The sequence below is a fragment of the Bombus pascuorum genome, chromosome 6 (assembly GCF_905332965.1).
Source record: "Bombus pascuorum chromosome 6, iyBomPasc1.1, whole genome shotgun sequence".
NCBI lineage: Eukaryota > Metazoa > Arthropoda > Insecta > Hymenoptera > Apidae > Bombus > Bombus pascuorum.
In genome coordinates, this window is record NC_083493.1 from 13,186,348 (window position 1) to 13,200,460 (window position 14,113).

At 37.6% G+C, this 14,113-nt stretch overlaps 1 protein-coding gene across 8 annotated transcripts in view; it reads right to left on the minus strand.

Moving 5' to 3' along the window:
• Positions 1-16: 16 nt before the first annotated feature.
• LOC132907842 (casein kinase I) overlaps positions 17-14,113 on the minus strand; it is a 58,166-nt gene continuing 44,069 nt past the window's right edge. For 2 of the 8 annotated variants that reach the window (XM_060961271.1, XM_060961274.1), the window contains exons 2-11: positions 7,280-7,320; positions 6,951-7,020; positions 6,721-6,869; positions 6,284-6,518; positions 5,426-5,745; positions 4,816-4,890; positions 3,707-3,781; positions 2,459-2,584; positions 1,329-1,435; positions 17-422 (exon numbers count right to left, since the gene is read on the minus strand). In XM_060961271.1, coding sequence (XP_060817254.1) covers positions 353-422; positions 1,329-1,435; positions 2,459-2,584; positions 3,707-3,781; positions 4,816-4,890; positions 5,426-5,745; positions 6,284-6,518; positions 6,721-6,869; positions 6,951-7,020; positions 7,280-7,320 — 1,268 coding nt within the window. In that variant the 3' untranslated portion in view covers positions 17-352. Of the gene's footprint in view, positions 423-811; positions 1,014-1,328; positions 1,436-2,458; positions 2,585-3,706; positions 3,782-4,815; positions 4,891-5,425; positions 5,746-6,283; positions 6,519-6,720; positions 6,870-6,950; positions 7,021-7,279; positions 7,321-14,113 lie in introns of those variants that run through there. The other 6 variants (XM_060961279.1, XM_060961275.1, XM_060961272.1 and 3 more) reach the window with 6 other exon arrangements.

Sequence of the window (14,113 nt, forward strand, 5' to 3'; positions counted from 1 at the left end):
AATAATAATTGTAAGAACGAAAAGAAGAAGAGCAAAGTTAATCGTGGTAATAATAACGATAATAATAGCAATAATAATAGCAGTAATAATGATGGCTGTGTGGTGGTTTTAATTTGATAACGACGGCGGCATGACATCGTGACGATGGTGTGCAGCACCGAATCTTGCGAAGCGGGTCGACTTCCGGCACGTAGCAAGGTAACGGCCTCCCCCATTCCGGATCAACTGCAGCTTTTTCTTGTCCACGGATTTCTTCGCGCACTGCCGCAACACGTTTCCCAAAAAAACTTCATCTGCACTTCTGTTACACGCGCACTGTATTGTCCCCCCCAAGACTGACGATAACAGACAGTCACTTTTGTCTTCCACTTTTCTTCTTCTTCCGCTTGAAGAAACAACAGCATCTGCAAATAAACCAAACACTAATAGGACTTAGAGTCGTCTTCTTTTGATCGCCTTACGCTATGACACCAACATGCAGCACGACAAGGCATTCTAAAGCGGCGACATACCGAGTTCTTTTCTCAAATCAATTTGCTAGAGACTAAAGTATTAATTCCAAACGAACAATCGACACACGGGCCACTCGTCGAATAAAAAAAAAACAGAGGAACAAAAAGGCAAACGATGGATTTAGGATTACGGTTACGGTTAGTCATAGAGTTTGATTAGAATCGAAATCGTCGTGTGTAAAGTCGATATTCTCTTCTTGACTTTAAAGTACATCCGTTAGATCGTATATTATGAAACAAAATAAAGATCATCGAGGTAGAACAGAAATGAATATTGCAAATAACGTGTAACAGAATTAGGTAGATAAGGAAAATCATCGAATATTATATTTTGCCTTTATGTTATACAAAAGAAAATTCTTTAATGGCCACTTATATCGTGATATTGAAGCAAGTTCAGGAATTGGTCTAGGATCGGCAGTGGACGTAGGAGGGTATAAACTTCGACGTATCATCTTTCCACATCCACGACAATGCATTTTTGTCGTTGAACATTTCTTTCTGAAATAGGACAGAGAGGACATTTAACACGTATCATGCAAAAGATAGTAGTAATGCCAAGATTAAAACTGTACAAAGAGACAATGATGTGACTTTTCTATTAATTATCTATCGTGTTAGTGTACTCTGTTCAACGTTGGCTTATATTTTTCTTTCTAATACAATCTTATACTTCTAATATGTCACATATTCATGCATTAGTTGTAGAAGCGTTATTGCCTTAATCGTAATTTATCTTTCGCTTATCAGGAAGAGTTAGCAATCTACTAGTCATACAAAAAGAAAGAAAATATATAAAGCAATCGCAATACTAACTTGGTTTCGTCGACCATGTCCACTTCTTGAGGTGCTGTGATTGGCGTATTAGAATGTCCTGCAGTAGGATCATCATTGGCTAGTTCTCCATTCGTCGAGGACACCACCTAAATACATAACAACGTTATCATCCGAAAGAAAGGTTCTACATACGTAAACTACTAAAGGATAATCAATTAGTCGAAACAAAAATCTATATCCTCGATATCGATATCTCAAATATGAAATCTTACGATTCCTACCATGAGTTTGAAATATAAAATGCAGAGAAAAATACTCTACCAAGCTAATAGGAAATACGTGACAAAGATATCTTTATAAACATATACACGCGTATAGATAAACTTCTACGTCGAAGGTTCAAGCCCATAATTTACATCGATCAACAAATATTTGTAAGGCGTCGTTAATTAAACTCTAAAAATATGGTACAGCTGATCAACTTGGTTAACAAATTACTTGTTTTTACTCGCGTCGATTATGTTCTCTCGAACTTCGGGAAAACATGGGAATAAAGAACAAGAGAAAGAGAAGACACATTATGGAAATGAAGCGAAGACTGGATTAGTAAAGTAGTAACTGAATTAGAAGTGAATCGATCAACGAAACAAACGTTCGCATGCGGCAACAAACCAATTTGCATAAACTTCTAACTGACCATAATCCGGCGTTGCTTTGTCTAGAAATAGAGCGAACGGTTTACTTCGTGGACGCGTCTGCACGTCACCTTCTCGGGCTAAGAAAATGGGGGAACAAAGGCGACAGATGGATAACACGGGCAGGAGGTGCGCTGTCTCTTCCTATTCAAACGTAAACTTACGCTTAAGAGTTCATCGCACGAGATGAATGACATTACAACAGACACAAGGCGTGATGTTACTTTCTTTTCTTTACTGCTACAAAATCAACACACTTTTGTTTCGCTAAAAATATTATGCAAAAAGACAAAGTTATGTTCGAATAACGTTACTAAAATTATTTATCAATGAAATAGAAATTATAGATCAAACGAATGAAAAACATATAACAGAAGGGAAGAAAAATAAAGGAAAGGAAAGTAGCTTTTTGGATAAGTAAGTGAAACAGATGGGCATAATGGATTGTACAAGGGATTGGCAGGGTTCACTCACCTGTACAGAACCGTGCCTATCAGCAGGTGTCAATGTACCACCAGCTCCTGATTGCTTCGCAGTATCTGTCCTCGAGGTTCCCACCCATTTACCGCCCCCGCCTCCCACCCCTGGCTCTGTCACGTCCTAAAGGAATAAGCACTAAAGACCACTTTTCAACGGCAACAAGAAAAAAAAAATTAATAAACTTTATGCCGCTCGAAGCTGCACCCTAATGTGAAGATCATCGATGACATGAGTTTTATCGTTGTCTGTAGCCCGTTTAGCATGGCATAATTTTCACGATCGTTTGATATTTATATCTAAGATACTAATAGAATACTGTGTGAAATTTATTGATAGAATTTTGTGAATGAGATTAAGTGATCTTTAATTTACTCGATACTCGCCAACTAAATACGTGACTAACTACGTTTAAATTTATCGTCAATGTAGAAACAATACTAGGAGGATTGCCAACAGGGATTTCAGATACGGCATGTTCTAAGTCGCTTCTTCACACATGTATTTAGATGTAAAATATAAAAGTTTGCACGTTTTACGAAAAAATTAATGAAATTCAAATTGCTCTTAGTACCGTTACTTTAAATTAAGCTGTGTCATTGGAAATCGTCATGACTGTTTCAAAGCGGAAGAAAGAAAGAAAAAAAAGAAAACGCCGGTTTATCTGATATGATAACCGGCCATTGTATACGTTCACGTAACTACAACTTTATCCCGAATCATCTACGATAAGATAGAACATGCGTGAAGAAGTAAGACCAGCGCATTACAAGATTTTGGTGGCTTACGTAGTTGCCTTGCATTTCGATGTGAACCTCATCCAACGTGAGGACTACATCTTCCTCAAAATCATCGCATTCCTACACACCGATGATTTCCATGTTTCGCAAAGAAACAAAATCGTATATGTAATACTTTTTTTTTAGAAAGTCCAACTATCTGTCTGCTTCGAACGTTTTCGGCAAAAGTTCTGAATCAAATTTTCTACTTTCGTATCTTAACGTTTATTATCTCAAGAACGTTTCCTTTTCGACAACTCAATTGCAAAAATAGCTTTCGTGAAATTTGTTTAAAAATATATGTATATATATATTCGTATTTTTTTATTTACTTATATATATATACCGACGAGGTGTATACTCATGCTGTTATTTAAGATAGGTAAGCTTCACACAACCATGCTTGTTTCTTGTTTCAAATAAAGAAAAAGAAAAATAGAATATGAAAATGAAAGCGTATACGTACCTTGTACGGGTGCCGATCACGATTCGGAGATACAATAATCTCTTGTCCAGTCTGCAGGGACCCAACAGGTGTAGACTGAAAACGAAACACAAATATTACATTCAGTGGACTGTATTGTTTATCGGATAATGTTTACAGATAGATCAATTTCGTATAACATACTTGAAGACAGAAATGAAATAATAATTGACGGGAACATTGGACATTATTATTTCGTACACTGCTCTTCGAACTGGAGAAGATAAAACGGACATCCATATTCAAATAAAAATACGACATTACCATGACTAATATTATCTGCAAACGTGAAGCACTCTAAATTAACTGGCAGAAACGTGCTATACCATGCATTCACTGTAAGGATGAAAGGAGTATTACCATAGAGAAGATATTTCCCATACAGATTAGAAATTTAATCTACGTTACAGTACAGGTATTCAATGCTCTACAAAGGAATAAAAAGATTTTTAACCTGTTTTTGACGAAGCTTTTATTGATACGAAACTATATTCTACAATTATATGCTCTATAGTTACAAAATTATAAAATTAAAAATCGATGGTAAAGACAAATCAATTTCAATCGGATTATTTTCTCCTGTACATGTAAATATAATTTCCTCGGTTAACAAATTGAAGAAAAGTGGCAAGGTAAACGACATACTTACTATACTATTTAAATATAAATACTATATGTATATAAATATTGCGAAAGAATCTTAGTACAAGCATAAAATAAATAATTGAACATAGGGGAAGGGAAGAAAATATGCATACTTAAGTGGTGAATGCAACTCTTGCGGACGTAAATGCGAATCTCGGTCAGAACGAGATATCGTGTCTCTAAGGAGGAATAACATTTTCATGCTCAACGAAATAAAAGTCGATAAGCTCCCAGTATCGTTCCATGCGCTTTACGAGCGATTCTCTTCGAGCAGGAATACACGATTCTTTGACAAACTATTTGGGTACAGCGTCGTCCTTTTTGTATACAGTAATAGAAAGTCGGTGTGCTTTTCTCAAATAATTTCGATATTCAAGCTGTCGAACACGCACATGTCTGCGTACAGGTAATAAAAACGTGAACTTCGCGTACAGTTTATCACCCACCTTATCAGATTTAGTCTTTCCAACGTGAGAGGGAGGAGCCGTCCTCAGAGCTCTAAGTTGATCGAAGTTGTGTGGCTAGAGATTTATTGGGGGCAGCATGCAAACGTTAAAAATCAGTGAAACATGTTTTTCACCAAAAGTAAACACGTAGGACCGATGTAAAGAAGGAATTCCTCAGGACGACTTACTTACCCAGAAGAGACGATATCTCGAAGTTTCTACGCGATTATCGCTAAAACTACTATGTACAATATAACGAATACGTTCGACGAGCCGCACAAATGAAATAGATATAATCAAGAGGTATCATTGATAAAAATCTTTTAATTTACGTAATCAAATAAATGTGAACATTATTGTACATTGGGTTAATCGTAAATTGGTAATCGTTCGAATATCTAAACAGAAAGAAAAAAAAAGAAGGAAAAAAAAAGAGAACTCCGCTATAGCTTTTGATATCGACTCTTGCGATACGTGCTTCGTCCCTGGGCATAATCGACCATGATGCAACTCTCTTGTTATTCTGTCTTCCTTTTTTGCATGCATTGCGAAGGGATAAAAGAGAAAGTGACGTATACACGGATCACTTGTTCGTCAATGGATCACGTACCATCGTCTTGCCAGTCCAGTCGAATTCTCCGTCGTCGACAAAACCTCGTTTCTCGTACAGATCGTGGAAAAGGTTCCTCAGGTACTCGTAGTCGGGCGTCTCGAAGAAATCCAATCTACGCACATACCGCAAGTACGTAGCCATTTCCTCGGGATGTCCATCGCAGAGAACCTCGATCGGCGTGTTCCGCTTCGTATCGCCGATCTTTTGATATCGTTCTTTCAACGTGTCTGCTTTTAGCCCTTGCCACGGAAGGCTACCGCGCAAGAAGTACATCAGCATGTTCCCTAACGCTTCTAGGTCGTCTCTTCTACTCTGCTCTAAAAACAAAAGTACGACAAAATAAAAATTTTGCATCGCTGGTGTTCGTATAAATTTTTGCCTCGGTCTATAGTTACAGCGGAGACGTTTTCTGACGAGCTGGCGTTCTAAAAGATACGTCAAGACAATTTTATGAGAATACAAGATATGTATTCTATCATATGTGATTTACATCGTTCCTCGAATGTTTCATTCGTCCGAGCATGTATCCGTTATAACCATAGTATAATATCAAAGGTCTGTATGACGCACGAGAACCCGGGCTCATTTTTTCCTCGAAATATAATCAAGAGATATAAACGACGTAACAATTGTCCGCGAGCAAAGCAGAAACGTGGCTGCGAACGTTGCGAAGAAACATTCTTGGTGAATTTAATATAGCGTAGCGCGGCGCGTGCTCGCTTACAAACTTTCTCCGGATCTGTGAAGAACGAGCATGCGGCGAAGTTTGAAAAGTTTGTGCAGATGGGCCGGCGGCCAGGTTGTTGTTGTAGCCGTCGTCTTATGTACGGATATCTAAACCGAGGTAAAAGTTACCTTTTCCAAGATGCGTGTTGATGCTCATATAACGCGCTGTGCCCGTCAGACTCTTGTGTTCCCGGTACGGTATGTGTTTGTTCGTCTCCAGGTCTATGTACTCTTTGGCCAGTCCGAAATCGATGATGTGGATAATCTTTTCTCGTTTAGTTGTGCATCGTCCTATCAGGAAGTTTTCCGGTTTGATATCACGGTAGATCAAATGCCGACTATGAACGTATTCTATCCTATGAAGCTGTAAAGAAGCAATATTTCAATTAATACAAACAAATTTATCATCGAGTAGTATACCTATCAAAATTAATTATCGCTCAAACGGAAAATCTACGTTAGCAACGTCGTAACGTAACAAAATCGTTGACTTAATTTAAACGAGACGATTCTTCGACAATTTAAAATTCGAACAAACTTAGAATTGGTACATTAATATCACTTACGATCTGTGTGGCGATTTTGAGAACGGTCTTTAGGGTAAACCTCCTACCGCAGAGGTCGAATAGGTCCTCTAGACTCGGTCCGAGAAGTTCCATCACCAGAGCGTTGTACTTCCCACAAGGACCGAAGTAGTATACTTCTGGTATACCCTCTGCGCACGATTAATCACATTGATCGATCAGAATATTAATTATTTCAATAGAACTTCAACGTTTAAATCACAGATACTCACCATGTGTACCTAATAATTTGTAAAACCTATATTCTAAATGTAGCTGCGGCGCCTTTGACCTCATTGGTTCCTGTAAAGTCCAAAAGAGACATCGTTTTAAAATAAAAGTTCAGGAACAGAGAATCGTATGAAGTTAATGGGTTCTTATTTTTATATATCCACGAATTGAGCGAGATTTCTCTCGGAGGTTGTTAGAATCGACGGAAAGACAAATTGTTAAAAGCAATTAAGCAACTTCCACGTATCTTTCTCTATCGTTAAAATGGAATTACGCTAACGGGAGGACTCTAGACAAAAGTCGTGACTGTCTCAAATTTTAATGAACTCACCAATTTAATCGCTACGTGCTCGTTATTGTAGAGGTTCTTCCCTGAAACAAAACCAAAAAAAAAAGGTTTACGTATGCATTCTATGATTGTACCAATTACACGGATCATGCACGCGCCATCGATTTCATTAATACCTTTTTAGTGTCGTAAATATATATTGTTACAATATTACATGGATTGTGCGGACCTTTATATATATATATATATATATATGCATATAAGTATAATGCATATGTATATGTATATATTAATTACGCTCGTAGCAGCTGTTTTACGCAATAAGAAATATCAATTCGAGCGTATCTCATTCGTGTTTATTAACTTTTTGCTTTATCTGTGTATTAATAAATATGAAACTGATAGATATAAGCTGCGATTAATTAGAAGAAAAAAGAAGCGCGAGAAACAGCATCGTACACGTCGTATTAATTCTGTCACGTTCGTCTCCGCCTCCATTTCGACAGCATCGTAATCGCGCAATAATTCTCCATCGAGGGACGACCTCCTCCGTTGATTGCACCTCGCGTGAGAAATTGGATTGACCAGATTTGTGGGCTAACGTGTGCGGTTGTTGTGGTATCATGGTTACTGGTTATTAATGCACACAAAGCTTTCTCGCTGCTTTTGAATTTATAATAATTTGATTTACACGCAAACAAAACGAAATTCATTAGACTGTATCTACAGTGAATCCGTGTTTTGACCAACTATCGTCCTCACGAGTGAAACATTTTAGTACGAAATGCACCTATATATATATATTGTAAAGATAGGGTTATTTCAGTCTTTCAAGCTTCAACGTTTCAAAATCTAATCGTGGACTTTGCATAGAATAGCGAAATCCGATGGATATTACGAGACGTAATTAGTTTTTGATACAATAACGAAAGAATGAGAAAATACCTGAGAGCTAGTAAGAACAAATCTAAGAAACGAGTTATTTGAATCAGCGCAGATGTATTGTGTAAGAACTAACACAATAAGCAACAAATAACTCTCAGAGATAGCGTAATAGGTACATGCGATTGAATTATGATAATCATAATTGATAATACTAACACTGAACATACTTCCTTTTTTTTTTTTTTTTGACGAGTACAAGTTCTATCTATCTGTCTATCGCAATTAAAAACTGATGGGATAATTTTGTTTCCAAACGTGGATCGCTCAAGTTTTTGGCCAATTACAAAACAAATGACCTATCTAGATTCAAATAAGCCTACCTTACCCTAGCCATAAGAATCTACATTTTTTACTGTCCTGACATACTCGTTGAAACGACAACCCGTCAGAACACATTGCGATCATAGCCTTACGCGAACAAAATTCCGTCGATGCATCAACGAGGATCGTGACGCGAAAGTGGTTTCCGAAACATTCACCAACGAATAAAATCTCGTCGTCCGTCGAATTCGTATGCGCCAGGACAAAGATACTCCCTCGGTGACCTTATGAACGCCAACTTCGTGACGAGAATCTTTGTACGACGAGGCGAAGTCTCCAACAACTTCGCTTTGCAAACTATTGTTCAGTTATATCGTCGGGGAATAAGGAAACGGAGACGTTCGAGAACGAAAGTACTTTTCCTACTTCTGAATAGCGATTGAGAAGTTGTTTGGTAGTTAAACAAGCGTATATCAAGCTACGACAGTCGGTAACACGCGTTTCATCAACCCACGAGCATTTGCCATTGCAAAGAGATTCTTCGGTATGCGGGACGACTTTACAGGGAAACGTAATTTTACGAGCTCTCCAATTATTCACTGACATTAACCGCTAGGGTCGTTTAGTCATGGACCTATACAGTTCGAAATTCGAACCATTGTACTGATTCGAACAACGCAGAGAGTTTTCAGGCGCCAGTCTAATCGCAGTCGATACAACTCGCAACGACAAGATGAAAATCGATCGTAAGCGGGCCAAGTCGTTGGTTAAGACCTTCGTTTTCTCAAAGACTCCAAGTGCAAATCTACATATATATATATACATGTCGGGTTATCATTAGGGTTAGGGACATGTAACGAATCTTCCTTTAGATTAGACATTGTTGTTATGCAAGAGCGAAAATATTTACTAGTACAATTATGATTATGACAGAATTTGACAAGTAACCGTGGTAATGAGACACTCTGGATGTGAATGGCAATGATCTTAGACTCGGTCCACGGTAAACGGGATGACGAATGTGATTTCTTCCACAGTCTGAGTCGGTTCGGAACTCAACTTACTGGTCCACGATTCGGGTGTGTCTCAACGTACTTGACCACATTACAAGTAGAACTTATCTGACTTAATCTCAGTCCAAGTGGAACTGCCCTTATATATTCCTCTCCGTACCTCTCTGTACCCCTCGGGTCAATTTTTGTTTTCAAGGTCAATCCTTGTTTGTTTAATAACTCTGTTAGGTACACGTCCCTCCCGTGACCGTGGCTACGTTCAGCAGCCCGTTATGTCACTTCGAACCCAAGCCCACTGTCATAAATCTCGGCACCCATACTCAGATTAAATCATAAACAACTATTTCTCAGTTTTATTATTTAAGAGCAGGTATAATAAAAAATCTGGACTAAAGTACCAGGGACCTTCCCAACCATTCCGAAAGAAAAGCCCCGATGTCCCTTCATCTTCGACATATATATATTCAGAATATACAGCGAACAAATTTGTACAAAATTTGAAAGCTTAAATAGAAAAGATCTTTGTTCGTGCCAGGTATTTTCTCTACCGATCCACGTTAAGTAGCCTCGATCGTTTGTGATTGATTCTTAGAATCTACGATTTGGAGAGTCTTACGTGAGATCACGATATTTACAAGTCACGAACCTCGACATACTGTTGGTCAAAAGTTTTAAAGAAGACCCGCGTGTATTTTATACATATAGAATCTGTGAATTTATTTCTTCAACTATTTCAATGTAATATTCCAGAAGGATTCTTCGGAAGTAATTCTCCCTTACAAGATTGCTCTAGGTGAACTTGAATGCTGAATGGCGAGCCAGATTCGCAAAAGTGTATTTTTCTCGTGACTCTACAACGACCAATTAGTATACGAAATTATATGTTCAACGATAATACATTGTAATTATTGTAATCGCGTTTTGTAATACATTATTGTAATACATTGTAATTATTGTAAAGACTCGATGTATTTTAATATACAAATAAATAAATTTTATTGAAAGATAACAACAGGATTAGCTATCACCGTGTACAACTCTTTATTCGGAAATCTATCGATGTGAAGGAAATTACTATCGATATCCACAGTTTTAATTTTTCAATTGACAAAAATACTGGCAGAAAATGCAGACAGATAGGAGCAAGTTAAGTGTAAGAGTTAGGATTAAACATTTGTTATCGTGTTATTAACAATCATCTATTCCGACGTAGACCTACATATTATATCTATTTATTACTCATATTTATCAAATATTATTTGTAAAATTGTGATCTTTTATCCTACCTCCTATCTTTTAAACATTCCTTTGTCCACCATTAATTTCACATACAACTGGAACTTAGATACAAAGTGAACCCAAATTTTTGACCGATAATGTACGCGATAAGTCTTGTAAGCCTACTCAAGAAACCGACACGGTTCAACTTCGCCAAAAGAGGAACTTAGACTAGATCTACGATTCTTACGATAGCACCGTAAGGCTCACGCGAATCTGGCCGATTAAGGAGAACAATTGGAATCTCGATCTGGAATCAGAGTCTCGCGGATCGCGAATGAATTACATGCGAATGTAATTGACGAGTATGTCACGACGTTGAATCAGTACCGGATCTCACGTGCCGACCGAGACGAGCTTAATTCATGCGCGTGAACACGAATAGACGTGTGGTTCTCATCTAGCATCAGCACGTGACGATTCTAACAGAGTGGATACGCGGTAAGGATTCTCGATTACCAGCTACAAATCGTACCGATTGAAAAGAAAATATACTCAGATGATTAATGCTATCGAAGATCTAACGTCACGTAGAATATATTTCCTAACGCGTATCCATCCGGTCGAGCTTCCGTTCTGATTTGTGTCGATCCATTGAGTGAAGACGCTGAAACGTGCATGGTCATACGAAATGCAACGACTAGAGAGATTTCTCTCGTTGCGAAAACGTGGCCATAATCACAGGCAAAGAAACCGGATGCAAACGGACAGTCACGTATGCTTAATTAAACAATTAATCGAACCGAGACGTTATCTCGGGATTTCATATCTTGTAATACTCTTATAATGATTTCTCATTGAATTATCGGCAATGATTAAGTTTGATAGTTTAATCGGAATGTAAATGATGATCGATGAGTTTCCGGAGCAGATTGTTACGAAATAAACGAGATTAGAAAGAGCGTACAGTAACCTTGGTCAAGTCTTGGTCTGTGACAAATCACCAACCAAAGTAAAATAAAGAAAGATAGATGTTCAACCAGCTGAAAAAGGCGTGCTCTTGTTTCCGCCAAACCTTTTCCTACACAGAGCAGCTACACGCTGATCCAATTTCACTAAGAAGATAGTCGACAATGGAAAATATGTCACCAGGGAACCGCAAGACCCGTGGAAATTATTACAGCTCCAAATACCGTGGAAAAATTGATTTGTCCTCGAAAATAGGCCGACTCCCGCAGAGCCGCCGCGATAAACTCTCCAAAATATTCCGAGCGTCTTTATAATTACAACGATGTCTGAACGTTCTTCTATTCGAAGCTCTCCTTTCTTAATTTTCTCTTTGATTAACCAATTAATTATGAATCATACTTTTACGGTGTAAACACATATAGCTAGAAAACTCGATGCTGATAACGTTAATAAAATTAATTCAATTAAATAAAATCTTAAATATACGAATAGAAGATCTATGCATTAAAAGATGCAATAAAATGATCTTTGAAACACACACTCATGCTTCAATTATTGAAAACTACGAACATAATTAATTTAAGATTCTCCTTTGGAAAACGAAAAAAGAAAAAGTGAAAGCGTGTATAATCGCGAAATGCACGATAGGTTTTCGAAACGAAACACGACTCGCGAGATGGTTCAACACCGAGCAGGTACAACTGCCGTGTTTTGCTCGTCTCAAAACCGAATCGCCGTAACTCGCGATCGCTTTCTCCCGCTTTCGTTCCGAGCTTCCACGATCGATGCCAATTACATAAAGCAGAAATTACGAAACGATCCCGACCCGTACACTTTGTTTTTCGCAAGGTTTAGAGATCGGTCGCGTATAATGCGTGGAACTCGCTTAAAATTCGCGCCTACGACCAACCGTACGTTTTACATATCGACAATTAACGCGTCCGTAGCTTGTGCTCACTCGCATGCCTACTAATTGCAAATTAATACTCGGATATTATCGACAGCAGCTGTATTTTACAACGCGCCTCTCGTTCTTTCCCTGCTCGTCTATACGTGTGATTCAATTTAACCATTTACTCGTGTGAAAACCTGCCGACCCCGAGGGCGAAACTCGATTAACGATAATAATGAAACGGTTCCAGGGCAAAGAGAGCATATTTTATTTTTCGCTTTTAAACATTTTTTTCATTTTCTTTTTAACGGCAGCGATCTCTCGGACCAGCAGCCTTTTACTTGTCGCACGATCGAACAACGATGAAACACACGGTTACAACGGGTCACCATACTACCTCTGGTCGACGTTTCGAAATTTTCTCGACGATCGATCAATTACGATGCAAGATTCAATCGCTGCAGGCCACAAAATCGATTCCGTGATGTCCACGATGTCGTGATTATCGAGTTTTCAGGCTTCCGCAACCTTGATGACGGAGTAGTAGTTCATTCCGGGGGAACAGCCAGTTTTTTGGCTTGAAAATGATGACGCCATCGAATTGCATCGAAATATTGGTAAGAAAATTGGATGAAAAGGGTACTTGTCAACAAATTTTAATTCGACGAGTTAACTAGGAATTTAATCTCTCGTTTCGATCGAATTTGAACCGGATGAAATCAGAAAGCTCTTGCGCAATCTTACTAATACAATCAACCCACCTATAACACATTAAACGAAAGCAAAACAGTACGATGGAAACATTCGTACTATATGAATCACCAATTGACAATGATCGTTCAAGTTTATTAAATCGTGCTATATAGAAACATATCGCAATTTTTGCACCGTGTATCGAAACTATACTTTTTGAGTATCGTATTATAAGAGGGTTGAATGTATATATTCAAGTATAAAATTGTTTCTGTGTTTTTGTTGTCTCTAAAATTCAATTTCTTTTAATACCAAATTTACTAGTGCTCTATCTGTCAGTATTGGTAACGTGTAATTTGCAACTTGTAAAATATCACTTGTAAAATATAAAATATATATTTTAGAATAATCAAGTGACTGCTACTTAAAATTGTTTCTAAAATTCAATTTCTTTTATTACCAAATTTACTAGTGCGATAGAAGGGACCATATCTGTCGGTATTGGTAACGTGTGATTTGCAACTTGTAAAATATCACTTGTAAAATATAAAATATATATTTTAGAATAATCAAGTGACTGCTACTTAAAATTGTTTCTAAAATTCAATTTCTTTTATTACTAGTGCGATAGAAGGGACTCTATCTGTCGGTATTGGTAACGTGTAATTTGCAACTTGTAAAATATCGCTTGTAAAATATAAAATATATATTTTAGAATAATCAAGTGACTGCTACTTAAAATTGTTTCTAAAATTCAATTTCTTTTATTACCAAATTTACTAGTGCGATAGAAGGGCTCTATCTGTCAGTATTGGTAAGGTGTAATTTGCAACTTGTAAAATATAAAATATATATTTTATGCAAATTACACGTTACCAATACTGG